Consider the following 25,357-nt stretch of genomic DNA (forward strand, 5'->3'; position numbering starts at 1 on the left):
CCCCAGATGAGCAGGGGCTGCTTCTGAGCCTTGGGTGACCACACTCATAATTTCTCAGGTGCTCTCAAATGGCCAAGAACGTTGAAGGGAGGCTAGGGTGAAGGGCAACAGAGCCAATTCCCTAGAAGTCCCCAGGAGTGCTCTTGCCTCTACTGCCCAGCTGTGTCACATTGGGTAAGGCATTAACCTCAGTGGTTTCATGTATTAAATGAGAGCAATGATGCTTTGCTTGGCTGAAGGTTCAAGGCTGGCAGTACCCTAGACTGATGGTCAGGTGACCCTAGGAGGAGGCATGATCTCAAACAGAGCAATGGTGGGCAGGTTTCCTGGGAGGTTCTTTGGAGTAGGGAGGGGAGTGAAAGGCGACACTTTTAAAATTTGCATGGAAAGGCTTTTACTCAAGCAATCTGTTCTGCCTCCACCCATAACTTTGGGGAGAAGGAAGGACACTGGGTCTGTGGTCCTTGACTTTTAATCCTCACAGCAGTCTTGAGAAGAAGATGATAAATTCCTTTTTAAAGATGTGGAAAAGGAGGTTAAAGGGCCTAAACAACTTACACAGGGCTGCATGTGTAATAAATGGTGAAAACTGATTTCACACCCATGTCTTTCTATCCATGGCACTGCCCTGCCTGGTCCTCAAGGGCTGAAATGCTGAGTTTGTTTTGAATGGTACCACTTGTCCTTGGGCATGGCACAAAGATTCTGATGGTGAAGGAAAGAAGTCTGTAAAAGAGAAGAGAGAAGGTTGAGAAAGTGGCTCTGATTCAGAACCATTCAAATAAAAAAGAGGGTGAGTTTGGGGAACTGATCACGAGCTTACGTTAATGCACTAAAATGATGCGGCTGCTAAAGAAAGAAGAAAGGGAGGGGGAAAAGGGGGAACCAAAAAAGGTGAAACTGAACTATTAAAGTGAAAGTGAAGTCGCTCAGTCGTGTCTGACTCTTTGCGACCTATGGACTATAGCCCACCAAGCTCCTCCGTCCATGGGATTCTCCAAGCAAGAATTCTGGAGTGGGTTGCCATTTCCTTCTCCAGGGGATCTTGACGACCCAGGGATTGAACCCAAGTCTCCCACATTGCAGGCAGACACTTTAACCTCTGCACCACCAGGGAAGCCCTTAAATACAAGAATGCAAGTACTAACATCAAAGATTTCAAGAGGGGAAAGGAAGCCAGGTTGAAAGAAGAAGGGGGAGGAGGCAGGAGGTGGGGGGAGTGAAAGGGGTGGCCTTACAGATGTCTCCTGCCACCTACAGATGCCCAGGCATTATGGAACTTTTCCCTAGGCCTCCAGAGAAGGGAGGACTGGAACTCGGCCCTACTCAAAATCAGACCAGACCAGAACCAGAATTCGAGTTCTCTGCCAAGAGGAGGTGATCAGTCTCCAATCCTCAGCTCAGGCTGAGGGCCCTTTGACCAGATTCCTGCGTCCAGGACCGGGGGACTAGAAAAACAGGGAAGGATAGAAAGGGTTAAGGAGAGGAAAGAGAGAGGGAAGGGGAGAGAGGTCAATAAAGTCTCTCGTTCCTTACCGGTCAGGGCACTCTGGCCAGCTCTCCACCCGGGCGCCCTTTCCCAATAAAATCTCTTGCTTTGTCAGCACATGTGTCTCCTCGGACAATTCATTTCCGAGTGTTAGACAAGAGCCCAGTTTCGGGCCCTGGAAGGGGTCCGCCTTCCTGCAACAAATGGCGACTCTGGCAGGGACTCTTCTTCGCTGAGACTGACATCCTGACCACTCGGGGGAATCAGGGGCCAGCTTGCCTGCCAATGGACCAGACCCAGAGGTCGCAACTGGGACCCTTTTGTCCCTCGTCTCCTCCTGAACTATTAAAAGCCCACGTAATAAATATAGCTCACATTTATTTAGCACCTACTATGCCAGGCACTGTTTTAAGTGCTTAACTATATATTAGGCTCAGCGGTTAAGAATCTGCCTGCAATACAGAAAACAGCCTGCAGTGCAGGAGATGTAGGTTCCATCCCTGGGTCAGGAAGATCCTGTGGAGAAGGAAATGCAACCCACTCCAGTATACTTGCCTGGGAAATCCCCTGGACAGAGGGGGTCTGGTGGGGTCGCAAGAGTTGGACATGACTTAGCAGCACCAGGTACTATTATCATCCCTATTTTGTAAATGAAGAGAAACTGAGGCGCAATGAGGTTATATAACTTTTCCAAAATCACACATAAAATAAACGGCACGGCTGGAGTGTGCAGTTTTAATAGCCGTTTCCTGAACTCTGCATTGCTCAAAAGGGCCCGATAAGACCTGTCCCAGTCCTGGGTCCTGACTGTCAAGGAAACTTTGAGCACTTCCTCAGGAAGGTAGAGTCAAGATAGTAATGATATAACCAACTTATATTGATCTCTTTTGTCAAGTGCTAGTCCAAGAGCTTTACATAGAGGAACTTCTTTCATCTTCACAACTCTAGGAGATAGGCTATCATCCCCATTTACAGATGAAACTGAGGCAAGTCACAGGAAGCCAAAAGTCCAAAGAAACTCAGATGTTTCACCTGCAGAAGGGCAGACCTGAGGGGGTGCCCTCCCTCCTACAGGCTCTCTGAAGGGCTGTCCTGGGGAAGACAGAGTGAATGGAAAACAGAAATACCCACTGCTGGCCATTAGGATCAAGACACTTGCCCAGGTCAGGGTTATACTCAGAGTCCTCTAAGGCCCCTCCAGTCCCGAGACTCCACCAGCCGTTGGGTCAGAGAATGGGCTAGAGGAATAAGGGAGGCTAGGAAGTGGCCTGGTGGGAATCGTTTCCCCAGAGTCCCTCCAGGATAAACCCCAGGGAAGGGAAGAAAGGGCCATTCACTCTCTTCCATCTGCCTGAAACCTGCTGCTGCTGCTGCTAAGTCACTTCAGTCCTGCCCGACTCTGTGCAACCCCATAGACAGCAGCCCACCAGGCTCCCCCGTCCCTGGGATTCTCCAGGCAAGAACACTGGAGTGGGTTGCCACTTCCTTCTCCAATGCATGAAAGTGAAAAGTGAAAGTGAAGTCGCTCAGTTGTGTCCGACTCTTAGCAACCCCATGGACTACAGCCTACCAGGCTCCTCTGCCCACGGGATTTTCCAGGCAAGAGTACTGGAGTGGGATGCCATTGCCTTCTCTGGCCTGGAACCTGGGATCTTCATTCAAACGACAAAAGTCTATAGTGGTGCCTGACCAGGGCTGGAATGGTGGGAGGAAGGTGGCCTCCCATCCAGCCCAAGGGACCACTTATTGGGCATCTACTACGTGCTGGGCAGAAACTTTGACATCATCTCATTTACTTCCCTCAAAACAATTTCACAAATGCAGAAACTGAGGCTCAGCTGCAGGTAAGACACTTTCCCAGGAGTAGACATCTGGTGAGCGCCTGGCCAGTTAATTCGAGTTGTGGAATTAACTGTCTGCGGACACACTGTCCCTTGCTCTCCTCGCCTTATGGTGTGTGACAGCTGCCTCTCATCCCCTTCTCAGGAGGGCCTCAGGGGCCTGTCCACCAGGGTGGTTGGCTGGGGGTCAGGCTCCTCTACGGCGCGGACAAGGAGTAGGGGACCGGCGCTGGGATGGGAGTCACAGGGAGAGGAACACAAAGAGTTATGTCGCAGCCGAGGCTGCAGTGGTCAGTGGGTTGTCCTCTACTTTGGAGGGGTGCTCCGTTCCTGCGGAGGGAGCCACATCTGGGACGAGGCCAGGGGCCGGGCGCGCGGGCAAGGGGGCGCTGCGGCGACACAGGTGTGCTGGGTGCCATGACGACCGCATGGCGCGGCGCGAGCCCCCTCCCCCTGGCCTGGGAGCGCCAGCGGCGGACAGCCGGCAGCGGGCGGTAGAGCCTAGAGCCGGGCGGGCAGCTGCGCGGCTCGGGAGCCTTCCATCCCGGCCGCTGCCCGCGCGGCGAGGGGAAGACCCCGCTCTGGGCTAGGGCCTGCGAGCACCGGACTGTGAGGCAAGGGCGCGCCAGCAACCCAGCCCCGGAGACCCCCTGTCCTTTGCCGGTTCGCAGGGGCCCGCTGCCTCCCTCCGTCGGGGACCGTCCTGGAGCAGGGCAAGGTGGACAGGATGGATGGTGAGTGACCCCGGGGCTGAGGCTAGGGGCGAGTGGATGGGTACTGAGGAGCTGTTAGCCAAGAGAGAGGGGAGGGGAGAGGGGTGTTCTGATCGCAGAGGGCTGTCCAGAGCCCAACACTGTGACTCTGAGTGTGCGTGCGTGTGTGTGTGTGTGTGAGAGACAGTCAGACACACACTGAGAGAGGGAGAAAGACCTAGAGTGCTTCGTAGAGTGTGTGCCTGAATATGTGTGTGTGAGACTGAGACAGAGGTAGAGGAAAGACCCGGAAGCCTCTATGCCCCGAGTGCCTAGCACCCTCCCTCCTGCCTGAGAGGGGGCTCCTTTGAAACCAGGTGAGGACAGCTTGCCTATTGGCGTTAAAGGAATTGTCATTCCTTCCAGGCAGCAAAGTTGGAGAGATGGAATTCTAGACAAGGTCTCCCCCATGCAAAATTTCCCTCCCTGGGAGAAACGAGAGGGAACTATGGACCTGACCTCCAGAACTTTAAGGCAGGGGTCCCAACCCCTCTGGGATCTAACGCCTGGTGACCTGAAGTGGAGCTGATGCATTAATAATAGAAATAAAAGTGCATAATAAATGTAATGCGTTTGAATCATCCCCAGACCATCCCGCCCTCCCACCCCTTCTTACCCCCTTACCCCCCTACCCCCCCAACCCCCGTCCTGGTCTGTGGAAAAATTGTCTTCCATAAAGCTGTTTGCTCCAGCCCTACCAGGTGGGGGGCCAGACCCCTGTCTCAGCTGGTGTGGGCAAAGGAAACCATCTTTCAGCTAAGAAACTGGAGCATCCAGGGCTGGTCCACTGGCTTGCTGGGTGTCTTTGGGGTTTTGCCTAAATCTCTCTGTGCGAGGTGGTGCTGGTGGTAAAGAACCTGCCTACCAGTGCAGGAGACATAAGAGACGTGAGTTCGGTCCCTGGGTTGGGACGAGCCCCTGGTGGAGGGCATGGCAACCCACTCCAGTATTCTTGCCTGGAAAATCCCGTGGACAGAGGAGCCTGGTGGGCTACAATGACCTGGTGGTCGCAAAGAGTCGGACACGACTGAAGTGACTTATCACGCACGCACTTTGTGCGACTGGTTACCTATCTCTTGAATGGAGAAACTTACATTCAGCTGGATTCACAGTGTGGCTGTGACGGTAAACTAAGACAAGATGTGTTGAATAAAATCATACCGTAAAAGAAGGCTGCTCCAGGAGGTAATAAAACCCGGAAATTCCAAGCCAGTACAATTGCAAACATGGCTGGCAAGAAAGAAAAGGGAGTTTTACAGAGCGCTGTGTGCAGCTGCACTTGCTGCTTTCCAGTGAGCTAGGGTTGAAAAGTGCACGCGCACAAGATACAATGAGAAACGCAGAACTCAAGATGCAGCGAGAAGATTGGTGGGATCTGGAAGGATAGTGTCAGCAGAGCACCGAAGCCTCAGCGAACAGAAGCCAAGGAATACTGGTCGAGACAGATGCAAAGTGCTTTCAAAGTCTGCGTAAGGATAGCAGAGGGCTTGGGCTTGTGGTGCGTGTAACCTTAACACACAAGGGAGGGCAGCCTAGCAGGCCGCACAGGCAATTTTACTTCAAATGGTGAAACGAGGAACATAAGGGGGAGATTGAAGCCCAAGGTAAGTGATTGGATAAGGCATCAAGCCACATATAATCTAAGCTCAGACAAATAACATCCCAGGGACCTGGAGGCATTCTCCGATGTAATCTTTGTCTCAGAGGAAATGACAGAGAATGAAGTGCCAGAAGACTGAAGATGGGCAAGTGTCCTGATTTTCAGAAAGGAAGAAAAGGTAGCTCAAAAACAAGCCCTAAACTGCCAAGAAAATATTGACCTGTATTTAAAATTTCAGAATAAATATCAAACGCTTAGTGAACACTTGTTGTTCAGTCACTAAGTCATGTCCGACTCTCTGTGACCCCGTGGACTGCAGCATGCCAGGCTTCCCTGTCCTTCACTATCTCCTGGAGTTTGCTCAAACTCATGTCCATTGAGTCAATGATGACATCAAACCATCTCATCCTCTGTCATCTCCTTCTCTTCCTGCCCTCAATCACTCCCAGCATCAGAGTCTTTTCCAATGAGTCAGTTCTTTGCATCAGGTAGCCAAAGTATTGGAACTTCAGCTTCAGCATCAGCCCTTCCAATGAATATCCAGGGTTGATTTCCTTTAGGATTGACTTGTTTGATCTCCTCGCTGTCCGAGGGACTCTCAAGAGTTCTCCAGCATCACAGTTCAAAAGCATCAGTTCTTTGGCACTCAGCCTTCTTTATGGTCCAACTCTCATATCTGTACATGACTACTGGAAAAACCATAGCTTTCACTATACAGACCTAAGTTGGCAAAGTAATGTCTCTGCTTTTTAATATGCTGTCTGGTTTTGTCATAGTGTTTCTTCCAAGGAGCATGTGTCTTTAATTTCATGGCTGCAGTCACCATCTGCAATGATTTTGGAACCCAAGTAAATGAAGTCTGTAACTGCTTCCGTTGTTTCCCCATCTATTTGCCATGATGTGATGGGACCGGATGCCATGATCTTCGTTTTTTGAATGTTGAGTTTTTAAGCCAGCTTTTTCACTCTCCTCTTTCACCTCGATCAAGAGGCTCTTTAGTTCTTCTTTTCTGCCATAAGGGTGGTGTCATCCGTATATCTGAGGTTGTTGATATTTCTCCCAGCAGTCTTGATTTCAGCTTGTGATTCATCCAGCCCAGCATTTTGCTTGATGTACTCTACCTAAGTTAAATAAGCAGGATGACAATATACAGCCTTGACATACTTCTTTCTCCATTCGGAACCAGTCCTATTGTTCCATGTTCCATACTAACTGTTGCTTCTCAATCTGCATACAGATTTCTCAGGAGGCAGATAAGGTGGTCTGGTATTCCCATCTCTTTCAGAATTCTCCACAGTTTGTTGTGACCCACATAGTCAAAGGCTTTAGCATAGTCACTGAAGCAGAAGGAGATGTTTATCTGGAATTCTCTTGCTTTTTTCTATGATACAACAGATGTTGGCAATTTGATCTCTGGTTCCTCTGCCTTTTCTATAATTCATCTTGTAAACCTGGAAGTTCTCAGCTCACGTATTGTTGAAGGATTTGAAAGATTACCTTGCTAGCATGTGAAATTAGCACAATTTATCTGGTAGTCTGAACATTCTTTGGCATTGGCCTTCTTTGGGATTGGAATGAAAACTGACTTTTTGTAGTCCTATGGCCATTGCTGAGTTTTCCAAATTTGCTGGTGTATTGAGTGTAGCATTTTCATAGCATCATCTTTTAGGATTTGAAATAGCTCAGCTGGAATTCCATCACCTCTACTAGCTTTGTTTGTAGTAATGCTTCCTAAGGCCCACTTGATTTCACACTCCAGGATGTCTGGCTTTAGGGGAGTGATCACACCATCGTGGTTATCCGGTTCATTAAGATCTTTTTTGTACAGTTTTTCTGTGTATTCTTGCCACCTCTTCTTAATCTCTTGTTTCTGTTCGGTCCTCACTGTTTCTGTCCTTTATTGTGTCCATCTTTGCATAAGACATTCCTTTTGTATCTCTAATTCTCTTGAGATCGCTAGCTTTCCCATTCTATTGTTTTCCTCTATTTCTTTGCATTGTTCACTTAAGAAGGCTTTCTAATCTCTCCTTGATAGTCTTTGCACTCTGCATTCAGTTGGGTATATCTTTCCCTTTCTCCTTTGCCTTTTACTTCTCTTCTTTCCTCAGCTGTTTGTAAGGCCTCCTCAGACAACCATTTTGACTTGTTGCATTTCTTTTTCTTGGGGATGGTTTTGGTCACTGTCTCCTATACATTGTTATAAACCTCTGTCCATCTTTCTTCAGGCACTCTGTCTACAAGATCTAATCCTTCAATCTATTTGTCACTTCCGCTGTATAATCATAAAGGATTTGATTTAGGTCATACCTGAATGGCCTAGTGGTTTTCTCTACCTTCTTCAATTTAAGTCTGAATTCTGCAATAGGGAGCTGATGATCTGAGCCACAGTCAGCTCCAGGTCTTGTTTTTGCTGACTTAGAAGACAATAAACTGATCAGACATCACAGAATTTTTTCAAAGGAGGCATCCTGTACACTTGCAAAGATATGTGCACAAGCATTTTCATCACAGTGCAAAATTAGAAATCATCTAATGTCACTAAATTAAGTAAATTAAATGATGAGAGCACTTGCCACAGCATGCTTATGGGTTGTGTTTAGGATTTTATTTACTGGTATGAAAATATATTTACTACCTACTGTGAGTAACTTTTTAAAAAGCAGACTTTAGAACACACATGTAGTATGATCCCCTTTATGCTGGTGGGCTGCCGTCTCTGGGGTCGCACAGAGTCCGACACGACTGAAGCGACTTAGCAGTAGCAGCAGCATTATTAAATGTATATGTAAAGTACATGCAAAGAGATGGTCACTAACATCTTTGGGTCCTCCTGCTTCTGAAAGTATACCCTAAGAGAAGGAGCTGATGCCTGAAAGCAGAGGTCAAGAGACTGAGATGGGAAAAGGAGAAAAGGCAAGAACAGAACTGAGTGGATGAACTGGGCTTAGTGGTGGGCCACTAGGGTTCTACCTCTCTGGACGCCTTCTGAGAAAAGTGCAGAAGGCACCCGAGATTTTCCCCACAGCGATGGGTGGCTGACAGCTGTTTGTTCCTCTTCACCAGTTGAAGGTTGCTCCACTCCCACACGTCTAGGCTGATCCTAGAAGTGGCTTCAAAGAAAGCAAAACAGAGAGCCCTGGTGTCAGCTTGATGAGATGCTGGAAATGTAGGGTACAGTCAGTCGACTTGGCCAGAACCTTTGGGATGTGGCTGAGAGCATCACAAAGGCAATGGCCATGGGGGCATCTCTTGGTGTGAAATTGCAGGGGTGTTTATTTCACTCTTTTCTTTTGTAGTGCTCAGACTGCTTTATAGTAAACATATTGCTTTTTTTAATAAAAACGATTTTTTTTCCAAAAAGAAAGAAAAAAAATGTAGTGATGTAGTAGTCATTAGGGGCCAATATTAGTGCTAAAAACAACTCAGGCTAAACCTCCCACGTTTCCTCTTTCACACTGGGTTTCTAAGAGGTAGAAAGATGAATTACGAGATTTCAGCAGGACCCGGCTAAGATCTCTTATGAGAGCCCTGGGAACTGAGCAGTGGCAACGGGGCTGGAGGACTGGTGACAAGACTTTGTATTAACTCTAATACAGCTTAGCGGTCCCTCAGACTTTGACCTTGACATTGATGTTAAATAATTGAGAGGGAAAAATAAAAGGCATGCTCCTCGAATCTGTGGATAAGAGCCATAACACCCACATAGCAACAGGTTCAAAATTTAAATGAGGATATCCTAACAGTCTGGAACACTGGATCAAATCCAAGAAAATGAAATGTAAAGTGAATTGCAAAGACCTGAATTTAGGTCCAAAAAAATCAATTGTGTGCATTTCAAAGAGAGAAGATCTTGCTTGTAATCTTGAGGAAAGTTTCTGGGGAGATAAAAACCAACTGACTGACGGACATGGGTCCAAAACTCCCACTTACTGAAAAGACCCTAAGATGTTCAGAGTGGGGGGTAAAAAGGCGGGGAGAGGGGGATGACCTTGGGGACAGGGGCCCATTCTTGTTCAAGGAGCAGAACTGGAACAGGTAGGGGACAAGTTGCAGGAAGACAACTCAACAATAGGAAGAACTTTCTGGCACTCAGAGTTGCCAGGTCGAATTAAGCAAGGGTCACTGACTGGTTGGATACTGACTGGAGGGCAGAAGGAGGTATTCTTGGGTGGCTGGACCAAAAATAGGGCCTGGAGTATCTCTGAGGGCCTGCAGACAGACACTGCAGTCTGTCCGTCCTCCTGCAGAGTTGCTGGATCAGCCGGGCAGTAGTCCTTCTCAGGCCTTCCCCACTGGGCCTTGGCTGCATTGGTGTGCTGTGCAGTGAGGCATCAGAGGGCACGATTCCCACCCCGCTCCCAGCCCAGCCCCAGTCTAGCGGCTCCCTCGGAGCCTCTGGCAGCCTCCAGAGCTGCCTGCCCAGCCTGGGAGCTCCGTGGCTGAGGGAGGCTAGATGCGAGGAGGATGTCTGCTCACACTGCCTGGTGGTGGGAGACCTGTGGGCAAGTGGCCCATGCAGGGGAAGGTTGCCAGAGAGAGGAGCAAGCTAGCTGGTTTCCTTCCAGTGCAGGACACTGAAATTTCTTGGCAATCCAGGTGGGCTCTGCTTTCCATGCCCCCCAAAATGCTGCCAGTGGCGCTGTCAGAGTTGAGAACCACTGCTGTCATGAATATTTTAATCATATGTATCAGAGCTTCCTTCTGCTTAGAAAGGTTAGATCTCAAGTTAGTGCAAAGGATAAAGAAATTACTTAAAACACACTCTGTTACACACTGTTAATGTCTTTTGTTTGTTCTGGGTGTTTTGGTCATTTGTTCACACACACACACACACACACACTTTTGTATGGAACACAGTTTATAATGCTTCTACCTACTATTTTATAACTATTGCCACCTTGGTCAGCATTTCCTCCCACCACTAGAACTTGTTCTATTAAGTAAATCCCTAAAAGTGGACTGGCTGGCTCTGGGAGTGGGTCTTGGATCGGGGTGCTGGATGGATGTGCCCCGTTTGCAAAGGCTGAGCTGATGTGTGTCCTTCCAACCCCACAGTGCACAGCCACCCTCTGGTGTCACCAAGCGCTTTTCCGCTCTGCCAGTCTGATTGATGGCATGCTTACCCAGCGTTCTTTTAAAATTGCATTTCTTTGATTACAAATGAACTTTTCGTCTCATGTGTTTATTAGCCATTTGTACTGTGTTCTGTTGTGTTCTTCAGCAGGTCAGGCTGTGTTCACCCTGAGGCTCTCAGGAAGTGGGCGCTGAATGGTATAGTTCAGTTCAATCACTCAGTTGTGTCCAACTCTTTGCGGCCCCATGGACTGTAGCACGCCAGGATTCCCTGTCCATCACCAACTCCCAGAGCTTACTCAAACTCATGTCCATCGAGTCGGTGGTGCCATCCAACCATCTCATCCTCTATCATCCCTTTCTCCTCCCGCCTTCAATCTTTCCCAGCATCAGGGTCTTTTCCAATGAGTCAGTTCTTCGCATCATGTGGCCAAAGTACTGGAGTTTCAGCTTCAGCATCAGTCCTTCCAACGAACATTCAGACTGATCTTTAGGATGGACTGGTTGGATTTCCTTGCAGCCCAAGGGACCCTCAAGACTCTTCTCCAACACCACAGTTCAAAAGCATCAATTCTTTCGCACTCCTTTCTTTATAGTCCAACTCTCACATCCATACATGACCACTGGAAAAACCATAGCTTTGACTAGATGGACCTTTGTTGGCAAAGTAATGTCTCTGCTTTTTAATATGCTGTCTGCTGCTGCTGCTGCTAAGTCACTTCAGTCTGACTCTGTGCAACCCCACAGACGGCAGCCCACCAGGCTCCGCCATCCCTGGGATTCTCCAGGCAAGACCACTGGAGTGGGTTGCCATTTCCTTCTCCAGTGCATGAAAGTGAAAAGTGAAAGTGAAGTCGTGTCTGACTCTTAGTGACCCCATGGACTGCAGCCTACGAGGCTCTAGGTTGGTCATAATGGTATAACTGGGTCTCTAATCTAGGGCATATTCAAAAGCAGAGACATTACTTTGCCAACAAAGGTCCATCTAGTCAAGGTTATGGTTTTTCCAGTAGTCATGTATGGATGTGAGAGTTGGACTGTGAAGAAAGCTGAGCGCCAAAGAATTGATGCTTCTCAACTGTGGTGTTGGAGAAGACTTTTGAGAGTCCCTTGGACTGCAAGGAGATCCAACGAGTCCATTCTAAAGGAGATCAGCCCTGGGTGTTCTTTGGAAGGACTGATGCTAAAGCTGAAACTCCAATACTTTGGCTACCTCATGTGAAGAGTTGACTCATTGGAAAAGACTGATGCTGGGAGGGATTGGAGGCAGGAGGAGAAGGGGAAGACAGAGGATGAGATGGCTGGATGGCATCACCGACTCGATGGACGGGAGTTTGAGTGAACTCCAGGAGATGGTGATGGACAGGGAGGCCTGGCGTGCTGTGATTCATGGAGTCACAAAGAGTCAGACAGGACTGAGCGACTGAACTGAACGAACTCAATCTAGAGCTGAGTTCTGTGTGGTACCAGGGCAGACCAGTAGGTGGCGCTAACGATGCAGTCATTAGAACTTGGTGGAGTACCCAGCTGGATTCCGTGCTCTGGACCTTCATTTTGGTGTTGCTTTCTCTCTCACACATCTTCCAGACTTTTCAGGGAGGCCCACAACAAGAGTACTATAAAATATTACCCTCGGGTCCATTGTGCAGTTTAATACCACCAGCCCAGCTGCTGCTGAGTTAACACACACTGAGTGTGGTGTGTCCCGCATTGTGTCAAGTTTTCTTCACGTATTATCTCACTCTTTTCAGTAAGTGTGAGCTTATCTCCATTTGGGGCTTCCCTTGTGGCTCAGCTGGTAAAGAATCTGCCTGCAATGCAGGAGACCTGGGTTGGATCCCTAGGTTGGGAAGATTCCCTGGGGAGAAGAAAGGCTACCCACTCCAGTATTCTGGCGTAGAGAATTTCACGGACTGTGTAGTCCATGGGGTAGCGAAGAGTCGGACACGACTGAGCGACTTCACTTTCACTTTTCACTTTCATGCTTTGGAGAAGGCGACGGCATCCTACTCCAGTACTCTTGCCTGGAGAATCCCAGGGACGGGGGAGCCTGGTGGGCTGCCGTCCATGGGGTCGCACAGAGTCGGACGCGACTGAAGCGACTTAGCAGCAGGAGCAAGCAGCAGGGTGGCTTTTATGCCCGTGTGCGTGCTCTGTCGCTCTGTTGTGTCCAACTCTTTGCGATCTCATGGACTGTAGCCCGCCAGGCCCCTCTTGTCCATGAAATTTTCCGGCAAGAATACTGGAGCAGGTTACCATTTCCGACTCCAGGGGATCTCCCAGACTCGGATCAAACCGCCAGCTCTTGCTGTCTCCTGCCTTGGCAGGCAGATTCTTTACCACTGCGCCACCTTGTGGCTTTTAAACAGCAGAAATTCACTTGTTAACAGATCTGGAGACTGGGAAGTCCAAGATCAAGGTACAGATCCAGTGTCTGATGAGGATCCTCTTGTTGGTTTATACACAGCTTCCTGTGTCCTTATGTGGTGGAAGGGACAAGGGAGCTCTCTGAGGTCTTTTTAAAATAAAGGCACTAATCCCATTCAAGAGAGCTTGTCCTTGTGACCTAATTAGAATTGATCCTTGAACAACATGGGCCTAAACTGCACTGCTTCATTTATACAGTTTTTTTTCCAATAGATGCATACTACTGTACTACTGTACTACACTGGACATGGAACAACAGATTGGTTCCAAATAGGAAAAGGAGTACATCAAGGCTGTATATTGTCACCCTGCTTATTTAACTTCTATACAGAGTACATCATGAGAAATGCTGGACTGGAAGAAACACAAGCTGGAATCAAGATTGCCGGGAGAAATATCAATAACCTCAGATATGCAGATGACACCACCCTTATGGCAGAAAGCGAAGAGGAGCCAAGTCAAGAGGAGCCTCTTGATGAAAGTGAAAGAGGAGAGTGAAAAAGTTGGCTTAAAGCTCAACATTCAGAAAACGAAGATCATGGCATCCAGTCCCACCACTTCATGGGAAATAGATGGGGAAACAGTAGAAACAGTGTCAGACTTTTTTTTTTTTTTTTTTGGCTCCAAAATCACTGCAGATGGTGATTGCAGCCATGAAATTAAAAGACGCTTACTCCTTGGAAGAGAAGTTATGACCAACCTAGACAGCATATTCAAAAGCAGAGACATTACTTTGCCGACTAAGGTCCGTCTAGTCAAGGCTATGGTTTTTCCTGTGGTCATGTAAGGATGTGAGATTCCCTTGGACTGCAAGGAGATCCAACAAGTCCATTCTGAAGGAGATCAACCCTGGGATTTCTTTGGAAGGAATGATGCTGAAGCTGAAACTCCAGTACTTTGGCCACCTCATGCGAAGAGTTGACTCATTGGAAAAACTCTGATGCTGGGAGGGATTGGGGGCAGGAGGAGAAGGGGGCGACCGAGGATGAGGTGGCTGGATGGCATCATGGACTCAATGGATGTGAGTCTGAGTGAACTCTGGGAGATGGTGATGGACAGGGAGGCCTGGCGTGCTGAGATTCATGGGGTCGCAAAGAGTCGGACACAACTGAGCAACTGAACTGAACTGTACTACACGATCTGAGGCTTGTTGAATCTGGATCCATGGATTCGCAGGGCTGACTGTAAATTTATATTCAGAGCTGAATTTAAAGTCATATTTGGATTTTTGATTGCACAGGAGTCAGAGCCCCGAACCACCCCATGCATTTTTCAAGGGTCAGCTATGCCTCCTGAAGCCCCTACTTCCAAATACCATCACACTGAGTATGAATTTTGAGGAGACACAAATATTCTGTCTATTGCCTGAAGTCAGGAGAAAAGAGAGCTGGGACTTACCAGTCTATATGCATCCACTACCTCCAGGGTCTTTGGGCCAAGACCTTCAGCTCTGTGGTTCCCAGACTGGAGTGTCCTTTGGAATCATGGGGAAGATACATTAAAACAGACATACCTGGGTTTCTGGTTCCCTAGATCAGGGGTGATTCCTGAGAATCTGCATATCTAGCAAGTCCCAAGTGATGCTGATGCTGCTGGTCAGGGACTACACACTGAGAACCAGGGCTTCCTCATCTTCTCTGGCCCCAGACTTTCAGTGGCTCAGAGCTTAATCTCTGAGATCATCAGAGTGCCCCGGAGGAAAGGGGAAGGGCATAATTGGGTCCAGTGGATGAAATTTTCACAGGCTGTAATGTATCCACAAGGGCACCAGGCAGATCCCCAGAAGGACAAGTCCAGGTGTTAATGAGGTCTCCAGCTTCAGGTATCAGGTCCAGATGGGGTGGGAAGCCTGCCTGCCTCCAACCCATCTCACCATCAGCCAGGGGAATTGCCAGGAATAGAAAGGAGTTTAACTAAATTGAGAATAAATCAGTCTACAGTGCTGGAAACTGTCCTAAGTGTAGAGACTGATGCTCAGGCTCAGCCAAGGGTCCAGGGATGGGCAGGGTTGCTCCCAGACACTTCTCAGGGCCAGCCTTTGGAATATGAGCTCACTAAGCAGTCCCTTGAATCCAAGTGAAAGGCAGTGGGGCAAACACACAGGCTAGAATTTAATTGGGCAGGTTTTGACAATTTCCTCTACTCATCCATACCCACAGATTTCCCCAAGTTATTCAGGTTGATTTTGAGGCTCAGCAAGAATGAGCTAGCTAAGGAGGCTTCCAACAGACTGTGGTGGGGGTTCTTTCCAGAGGACCCTGGAAAAGGCCTCTCAACACTAGCAATGCCAGCCTTCAGCAGGACCCTGTCACCTGACATCCGGATTCGCCTTTCCTTCTTTTTTCTCTTCATACACGTATTTATCCTCTTAACAACCATTTAGTAAACCATTTATTAACACAGTGATCAGGCCCTGATGAGATGCTGAGGATATCTTCCCATCAATGAGAAAGAAAAGATCCTTCCTCTCCAGGAGCTGATTTTCAAAGTTGGAGAAAAAAAAATCCAATAAACCTGGGAGCAAAGAAAATATTGGCAGATGGAAGAAAATAAGCAAGATGCCATGAGAGATAATAGTGGGCACCTAAATAAAATAATCAGGTCATGCTTCTCCAAGAAGACAGTATTTAAGCTGAACGCTAAAGGAGGGGGAAAGGCAGAGGGGCTAGGAAGAGATAAAGGCGTTGAGATTGGAAAGAGCAAGAGTGCGTCGGAGGCATCACGAGGGGACCAGAGTGCAAAGGACAAAGCGGAGGGTAGCAGGGGGATGAGGCCAGATCGATGGCAACAGGAATCAGACCATGCAGCAAGGAGTTTGGGTTGTATATGAGATGCAAGGAAATGGCAACCCACTCCAGTGTTCTTGCCTGGAGAATCCCATGGATGGGGGAGCCTGGTGGGCTGCCGTCTATGGGGTTGCACAGAGTCGGACACGACTGACGCGACTTAGCAGCAGCAGCAGCAGCAGCAGCAAGGAGTCTAGGCAACAGTTAGTGGCTCCTGCTGAAAACATTGGTGAAAAGCTAGTGGGAAACTTGATAGAGGAGGGATCAAGCTGACATCACTTAAGCCCACTGTTCAACCTTAGCATTAAGAAAGAGACCACCAGGGAGTTCCCTGGTAGCCTAGTGGTTAAGATTCCAGGTTTTCACTACTGCAGCCCAGGATTCTGCAAGCTGCCACCAAAAAAAAAAAAAAAGAGAGGGAGAGAGTCCACCAGACATAATCAGATCAAGCCTCTAGATCTAATTGTAATTTACAGGAAATACAGCAGACAGACAGCAGAATGTGTAAAATGACATCAAGAGGGGGCAATCAGCAAAATCCAGTCTGCGAGAAATTCTACAGACAAATGACCCAGACATTTATATGATCCCAAGGGCCACTCAGATGGCTAAACCACAGTGTCATGTCACTAGATTTTGGGGTGGTTTCGCACATAATGATACATAATAGAAATGGAAATCTCATTTGGATCCTCACTCAGACAAACCAGTTTTTTTAAAAATTCTGTAAATCCTTCAGTAAAAAATAAATTAGTTACGACATCTAACAATGAGGGAATTTTGAATGCTGGATAATTGCTAATATTGTGACACAATGGTTAATTTTGGCGCTGGGTTATGGATTTTTTGAGTCCTATATTTTAGAAACACAATCTGAAATATTTATGAACAAAAGAGAAGATTGTGCTTCAAAATCATCCAAGGAGAGGTGTGGGTATGGATGAAGCAAGATTGGCCTTGAGATGGTAATTGTTGAAGGTGAATAATGTCCGCTGGAGGTTCTTCATATTCCCTCTTGTCATGGTTCATTAAACTATATACTCATATATGTTCACTCTTACATTCTCTCTTGTACATGTTTGTCATATTAAAATAAAGATGTTTCAGTACAATTGGATGCCCCTGAAGGGCCTAAGCAGAGTAGTATCATTTCCTTCTCTCACTGTGCGCCCAACACTTCCAGCGTCTCCTCCTCCACTGGCAGACCCTTCTCCTGTGACCCGAGTTCGCCCTTGCACCTGCTGGTCCCTGTGGCCCCACCGTGCCAGGGGAGGTCTAGTCTAGAAAGACCCCAGGGTCTTTCTAATCTCTAGTCCCAGGCCTCCTGTGGGCCTCCAGGCCAGTGGCTGAGCTCTGTATGCAACAGAAGACTCCCCAGTGACGCCTCATCTCCGGAACAGGCCCCATTCAGTCCCAGAGGAAAGCAGGAGGAGAGTTTACAAGACAATATGATGAGTCACCACAACTAATGACTTCCCAGAAGAGCTATGGTCGGACACTCAGCCACTCCTTCCAAAGGTGCCTGGAGAAACACACACTGAAGCTTGAGACACGTTAGAGACACAGAACCACACCAACTCAGCTGCAGAGACTAGTGTTCTCTTGAGCGAGTCTGGGAACCTCTCTGATCACAGTCCTGCCATTTCAAATGGGGTTAATACCTAACCTATTTACCTCATGAGATAGCAGGAAGGATTGGATCAAATAACAGACATGGAAAAGTGAAAATGTTAGTTGCTCAGTCATGTCCGACTCTTGGTGACCCCTATATCCTGCCAGGCTCCTCTGTCCATGGGATTCTCCCAGCAAGAATACTGGAGTGGGTTGCCTTCAGGGGAGCTTCCCAACCCAGGGATTGCACCTGAGTCTCCTACATTGCAGGCAGATTCTTTACCATCTGAGCCACCAGGGAAGCCCAGTAGATAAGGAAACTCTTGGCTAAAAGCTGTGCAAATGAAGTAGCTGATACCACAATGGGAGAAGGTGAAGGATGGGAGGTGGCCTTGGCTTTAGATGGTCTGAAGAATTGAACGTGTGCCTTTGATCCTCAGCTCTGGTTCAGAGTCCCCTTTTAGACTTCCTCCCTCTACCACCTTCTTTTCTTCCACAACTAAAGTCTGTGGCGATGATGAGCAGGGACGTCAAAGATATTGAGGGTGTAATAGGATCCCAGGAGAAAACAGATGGTGCACTCAGGAAGGGTTTAACTGAAGAGAGTTTGGTAGAGAGACTTGACAGCGGGGAGAGGAGGGCAAGAGAACCAGCATGGGACAGTGACGCACACAGGGACCAGCAACCGCAGGAAGCTGCCGCTGCAGAGGGGGACCCTTGTCATTGCAGCCCTGCAGGAACTGGAGCTGTGGAAGAGGAGCTACCCAGCCGGAGCTGCACCCGTAAAGACAGCCCCATGGGCAGACCTGTCCAGGCAGGGAGGGACTCAGGAGATGAATACGCTGACCTCTCTCTCCTCCACTCCTTCAGTCTCCTTCAGTGCCTCCCATTGGCTGAAACCCGGTTAAAAAACCAGAAGGCAGGGAATAGAATCTAAAAAAGAGTGGATATATATATATGAAAGTGAAGTAGCTCAGTCGTGTCTGACTCTTTGCAACCCCTTTGACTGTAGCCTACCAGGCTCCTCTCTCCATGAGGTTCTCCAGGCAAGAATACTGGAGTGGGTTGCCATTTCCTTCTCCATGGGATCTTCCCGACCCAGGGATTGAACCTAGGTCTCCTGCATTGCAGGCAGACGCTTTAACCTCTGAGCCACCAGGGAAACCCATATATTTATATATGTATAACTGATTCACTTTTGCTATACAGCAGAAACTCAACACTGTAAATGAACTGTACTCCAAAAAAAAAAAAAAAAAAAGACCCAGAGAGCAAGGGAACCTGGCTGACATAGGTTCCCGAGAGGTCAGCCTCTGGGGCAGAGAGCAGGGCTGAGAAGTATGGAGCCTGGATCCAGCATAGTTGGAACTGTGTGCAGATGGGGAGGGACCAACATTGGGGAATGAAAGGAGATGTGGACAAGCGGGTTGGGAGGTGTGAGATCAGGGTCTGAGTGGCTGTGAGTTGAAAGTCTTGGATCGGTGAATCCAGTTGCAATTGGGGTTGAGCTCATGCCCAGGTGCTGGGCATGGTCAGGGTCTGGAGCACAGAAGGATCTCCCAGTGGTGAGAAGTCAGTCATCTCTTCTTCACCTAAGATCCTGACCCATGTGCTCCTTTGCACCTAGGGGAGCCCTCCCAGCCTTCCAACAGCAGCTGGCCCCCAAGCGAGAATGGGAGCGATGCTGAGGCCACCCCGGCTGCAAACCTCACCTTCTCCTCCTACTACCAGCACTCCTCCCCGGTGGCTGCCATGCTCATTGTGGCCTACGTACTCATCTTCCTCCTCTGCATGGTGGGCAATACCCTGGTCTGCTTCATCGTGCTCAGGAACCGGCACATGCGCACCGTCACCAACATGTTTATCCTCAACCTGGCCATCAGCGACCTGCTGGTGGGCATCTTCTGCATGCCCACCACCCTTGTGGACAACCTCATCACTGGTGAGTAGGCAGCTGCCCCCTGAAATCATGGCTGGCCTGGTCTCCTGGCCAAGGTGCCATTGTCTCAAACTCCCCAGTCTTACGGCTGAGAGGATTAGACTAGAAATAATAGATACAATGAATTAATCATCTGCTTTGTTCCAGGCTTTGTGTGACTTATTCTTCCTGAATTATTTTAACTAATCCTCACAACAATCCAATGAAGTATGCATTATTGTTATCCCCAACTGATGGATGAGGAAACTGAGGCTCGGAGTGATTAAGGGGTGGTTCTGTAGTTTATACAACTACGTGTCAAGTCCCACATTCTTACATCTGTATTTCTAACCACTGCACCGTTCAGTCCTACTCTCCCGGGTAGCTCCCATCTAGTTCTGGGCAGAACTAGAACCAGCAGGAAGAAGTGGTAAGGAGGCAGGTTTCCTCTGAATAGGGACCTAAAAACTAATTTGAGATGTTCTCCACCAAAAAAGGGTTCCTGCCTACAGGTATTGTGCTCCCTGTCACTGGGAGTGTCTAAGTGGGGACTGGCCGGCTGTTTAGCAGGGATCTGGTAGAGGGATTCAAGCAGAACTAGGCCACTTGACTTCTAAATTCCCGCCCAGTATCTAAAAACGTTAAGAAGGATCCCACTATCATCTACCTTCTCCCAAGATTCACTTTTCTTGTTTCAGAGTAAGGCGCCACAGAATCTAGGTGGGAAGGACTAGTTTCCAGAGCTGGGGAGACCCCTAGAGGTCTGTGCCTGCAGCTTCTGAGCTCAGAGCTCCAAGAAACAGGATTCAGAGCCTGGACAGCCCCATTTGGAGTGACTTTGGTGTCTCTGTAGTATAGCTGGTTAGCACGTTGGACTGTTAACTGAAAGGCTAGCGGTTCGAGCCCACACAAGGATGCTCCCCCTTATGCCATTTGGGATTCCCAGGTGGCTCAGCAATAAAGCATCTGCCTGGAATGCAGGAGATACAGGGGAGGCAGATTCTATCCCTGGGGTTGGGAAGCTCCCCTGGAGGAGGAAATGACAGCCCACTCCAGTATTATTGCCTGGAGAATCCCATGGACAGTGGAGCCTGGCAGGCTACAGTCCATGGGATCACAAAGAGTCGGACATGGCTGAGCATGGACTACCACACGCCACAGCTGATGTGAGGTTGGGGGACTCACAAAGCCAGAAAGTGAAGCCAGGGCTGCCACTTTCCCCTTGGCTGTCTTCTGGCTAAGCCTGGTGGGATATTTAATCACAGCTGAATCACAGGTTCTTTCAGGGATGCTAAACAGAGGCCGAGCATCCTTCTTCCCAAAACACACACAAACGTATGCAGACACACACACCTGCACATGTGCATACACATAGAGGTATGCACACACGCATGCTCATTCACCAGTAAACAATAGTGTGATGAGGTCACTAGTTGGTTACAGTAGTGTCTGCCAGTCCTTTTTTCATCTGTACAAACCGTTATTTATTCAACAACTTCTTAATGTGGGCATCTAAAGTTTCTCTGATATTTTGCAGTTACAACAGTGCTACAATGAATAGCCCTGTGCATATGTATTTTGTGTCATCAGAGGTGTATATTCAGAATAGACTGAGATTGTTAGATCAAAAGACAAGTGCATAAATTAGGCATTACCTAGTTCCCCTCCAGAAGGACCGTAATGATTTGCATTCCCACCAGTGATGTCTGAGAGCTCCTATTTCTCCACAGCAAGTATCATTTGCGTTTTTCTAATTATGAATGAGGTTTGAACATTTTTTCGTGTTTTTCCATCTGCTCTCTACAGCGATATTGACGTTCCATGACATTTAAACTCCCTGGCACCCAGATCAGCCTCAGCACTGATCCATAGTGATTTAGAGACAAAGAGATTGTAAATTAATCTCCCCCTTCATTTTCACATCTGTAAAAAGGAGACAGTAATGGGGCTGGGGTGAGGACTGAGCGGGCCAGTGCCTGGTACCTCGTAAGGGCGCAGACAGAAACTCAACGTGGCAGAGGCTATTGGTGAAAGAAGACCCCAGTCTTGGGAGATGAGTCCTGTCCACATCACAACAGACAAGAACAAGCTGCCCGCCCCCCGCCCTCATCCCAGGCCTAGAGAGCTGGAAACACCAGGGCCTCAGTCAGCCAAGAGGTGAACCTGGCTACCAGTCCTGAAAGCAGGTGGGACCCAGGTCTCATGAGAAAGCAGAAGCTCAGGGGTCAGAGTGAGGACATCAGGTAGGATGGGCTAGAGCTGCTCATACCTCCCCCAACTTGTGAGTCATGATGGATCTGTCCTAGTGGGTCTCCACTTCGGCTGCCACTTAAATCTCCTGGGTCAGTTTGGAAAATAGGGTGGTCTGAGTCCCACCCTTAGAGATTCTGTTTGTAATTAGTCTGGCATGGTCCTGGGCACTGATGCTTTTCCAAACTCTCAGTTGATTCTAGTGAGCAGCCAGGTGAGAACTACTGGCCTAAAACTTGGAGCTGGGCTATGGGAGCAGAAATCCAGGCAGGGCTGGATGGATCTAAAGCTCATGGAGAAAAATTGCTGGTCAGTATAAAGGCTGTCTCTAGTAGGACTGTCCACGGAGGTACCAGCTGGTCAGCTCCTCACTCCTGGAAGCGCGTAAGCAGAGGTAGAATGACAACCTAGCTCGACTGGAGGGAAGATACAAGCCACAGAGGGGACTGGCCCAGATGGCTGCAGGCCTCTGGCTCTTTGTGGACGAGGCATCTCTCACTTTGTGGTGGCCTCTGTCATTGCAGGGTGGCCCTTCGACAATGCCACGTGCAAGATGAGCGGCTTGGTGCAGGGCATGTCTGTGTCTGCTTCCGTTTTCACGCTGGTGGCCATTGCTGTGGAAAGGTGAGAGGGTTCCTGGGCTGACTGGGGCACAGCATGAGGACTAGCTGCTGTTTCCCCTGCTGCGCCTGCTAGAAGGAAGACTAGCTAGACTGCTCTGTGGTCTGTGGTCCTGAGCCACAGAGGGAAGGGTGGTGGGGCTGCCTGCCCTCTAGAATTGGGGGACTGCAGAGGATACTGCTACCTCTTTCTGGAAGATCTGGAGGCAGCTCCTGAGGAGGTCTAAAAGGTATCCCTGGGCCCTAAGAGGAGCTTGGGGACAGTCCTTGTCTCCTGAGCCATAGACCTTCTTGCTGGTCCCTGACTCCCCAACTCCACCATCTTCTGCTGCTTCTGGTCTTTCAGCCTCAGACTCCATCCGAATCTCTGATAAGCTTGGGTCTGCTAAATAGAACGGAGCCAGGGACCAAGCAGCTTGCTTTGTAAGCAACACAACTGACCCAGTTGCAAGGGGGTCCTCCTCCCTCTCTGAGAGCCCTTTCAATAAGGGTGCTTATCCCAGAGCAAGGGAGGCAGGCAGGTAAGTTGGAGGGCTGCCTAGCTGGATGACCTTGGGTAGGTCATTTAACTACATTGAGCCTCCGTTTCATCACCTGTCAAATAGTCCATACCCTACTGGCTGGCTGAGGGGCTTCAGTGAACTTCTGTTTGTAAAGCTGATACATACTATCTGGTATGGAGACCATATGTCAGCAGTTAATAGCATTCTATTTCACCTTTACACCCACACCCTCCTCCTTGTCTTCTTCCAAACTCGGGCACTACTAGCTCCACCCTTCGTAGAATCTAGTGTCCTCAGCGTCCCTCCACTTCAGCCCTCATCAAATCGTCTTTTGTGACCCAATGAAGAAGGCAGCTGGTGAGATAGAACTGGGTCCCCATCTGCAAGGCCGCTAATTAGCTGGGTAATTGGGGGAAGTCCTCCTTCACTGGTCTTCATTTTGTTGTCGTTGTTAACGATGACATCTCCCAGTGGTGTTTGGGTATTCTTTAAGTTCCTATCTCCTTGGGTACTCTTCCTGGTCTGTCCTAGGATCATTCTCCATTCATTAAGTGCTACTGCACTTAGGGCCAGTACTATGTGCTTTAAGAATTATTTGTTTTCTGGCAGCTCCTTATTTGATGTTATGAAACCAGGAGGTCAAAGTCAGGTAGGTTGAGAAAATAAGGCTTGAGACAAGCTGTGGGAGAAGGGTAAAGTGCTGCCAGATGGGGAAAAGGATAGGAGGGAGGAGAGCAGGACAGTTTGGTGAAGGAGAAAGAGCTGTTGGCTGGGAGTCAGCTCTAGGCCTGTGTTCTAGCGCAGGTTTAGCCCTTAAATTGCCCCATGACTTTCCTAAGCTAGATGGGCATCTTTGAGCAGGAGAACTGGGCATAGGTATTTTTAAAAACGCTTCAGGAGATTCTAATGAACAGTAAAAGTTTACAGCTGCCAGTTTATATGGCACAGTGGAGCAAGACAAATCTGTATTCAAGCTTGGTCCTTGATACTAGCTAGCTGTGTAACCCTGAGCCAGTTACTTAACACCTCTGAATCCCATACATAAAGTAAGGGTGTAATAATAATCACAGCTGAGACATCCTAAGGAGGAAATGGTGCAGAACCGTCTTGATACTATGGAGGCACTGTTGGAAGGATGCTGGCTAAGATGATACAGGGAGAACCTGTCACATAGACTCCACACCTGAACTCCCAAGGTTTTCTGGAGAAGCCATAAACAGCTAAAATTTGTTTTCTTTGATACACCTACCCAATCGGCCTACTCAGGGACAGAATCTGCCAGCTAAGTCACTGCTAGCTGCCAGCTACTCAGTTCATCCTCCAAAATGCGCGAACAGGATTCCGTTCTTGTGAGACCTGCCCTTTTGTCTTGTTCCACGGCCGCCCAGCCTTGGAGCTGATTGCCCTACAGGTGAGAAACCAATTTGCTGGTCAACGAACATAATTAACACCCAGCCTTCTCTGACACCACCTAAGGTGCAATGGTGGGAGTGAAGCGCCCCAACCCCGCCAGCCCCCAGCCCTCTGCCCTCCAGCGGTTGGTGCTCATCCCTGGGACCCCTGGGACCCTCCCAGACCCCCTGCTTTTCTTTCCTCCATCACCGCAGGTTCCGCTGCATCGTGCACCCCTTCCGCGAGAAGCTGACCCTGCGGAAGGCGCTGGTCACCATCGCGGTTATCTGGGCGCTGGCCCTGCTCATCATGTGCCCCTCGGCCGTCACGCTGACCGTCACGCGCGAGGAGCATCACTTCATGGTGGACGCCCGCAACCGCTCCTACCCGCTCTACTCGTGCTGGGAGGCCTGGCCCGAGAAGGGCATGCGCAAGGTCTACACGGCCGTGCTCTTCTCGCATATCTACCTGGCGCCGCTGGCGCTGATCGTGGTCATGTACGCGCGCATCGCCCGCAGGCTGTGCCAGGCGCCGGGGCCCGCGTGCACCGGCGGCGAGGAGGCGGCGGGGGAGGGCGGGCGAGGCGCGCGGCGCAGGGCGCGAGTGGTGCACATGCTGGTCATGGTGGCGCTGTTCTTCACGCTGTCCTGGCTGCCGCTCTGGGCCCTGCTGCTCCTCATCGACTACGGGCAGCTGAGCGAGCCGCAGCTACACCTGGTCACCGCCTACGCCTTCCCCTTCGCCCACTGGCTGGCCTTCTTCAACAGCAGCGCCAACCCCATCATCTACGGCTACTTCAACGAGAACTTCCGCCGAGGCTTCCAGGCCGCCTTCCGCGCCCAGCTCTGCGCGCCGCCGTGGGGGAGCCACAGGGAGGCCTACTCCCAGCGGGCCAGCCGGCTCCTGCGCACGAGGGCGTTCGTGGAGGTGCAGCCCAGCGACTCAGGCCTGCCCTCTGAGTCGGGCCAGAGCAGCGGGGCCCCCAGGCCCGGGCGTCTCCCGCTGCGCAATGGTCGCGTGGCCCACCATGGCTTGGCCGCCGAGGGTCCCGGCTGCTCCCATCTGCCGCTCACCATCCCAGCCTGGGACATTTGA

The 25,357-nt window shown here is 49.4% G+C and overlaps 1 protein-coding gene across 1 annotated transcript; it reads left to right on the forward strand.

Annotated features, from left to right (window-relative positions):
• Positions 3,759-25,357, forward strand: NPFFR1 (neuropeptide FF receptor 1). Its single transcript, XM_018042160.1, has 5 exons — positions 3,759-3,915; positions 4,002-4,064; positions 19,207-19,521; positions 22,272-22,371; positions 24,478-25,357. The coding sequence occupies exons 1-5, from the start codon at positions 3,759-3,761 to the stop codon at positions 25,355-25,357; spliced, it is 1,515 nt and encodes a 504-aa protein (XP_017897649.1).

The sequence above is a fragment of the Capra hircus genome, chromosome 28 (genome assembly GCF_001704415.2).
Source record: "Capra hircus breed San Clemente chromosome 28, ASM170441v1, whole genome shotgun sequence".
Lineage (NCBI taxonomy): Eukaryota > Metazoa > Chordata > Mammalia > Artiodactyla > Bovidae > Capra > Capra hircus.

What these genes read in the sequence shown, in the direction of transcription:
- NPFFR1 (XM_018042160.1), top strand. Translation starts at nt 3,759, where the DNA reads ATGGCGCGGCGCGAGCCCCCTCCCCCTGGCCTGGGAGCGCCAGCGGCG. An exon ending in CAAGGTGGACAGGATGGATG is followed by an intron (nt 4,065 to 19,206) that starts GTGAGTGACCCC and finishes CTTTGCACCTAG; the next exon opens with GGGAGCCCTCCCAGCCTTCC. An exon ending in GTGGCCATTGCTGTGGAAAG is followed by an intron (nt 22,372 to 24,477) that starts GTGAGAGGGTTC and finishes CCATCACCGCAG; the next exon opens with GTTCCGCTGCATCGTGCACC.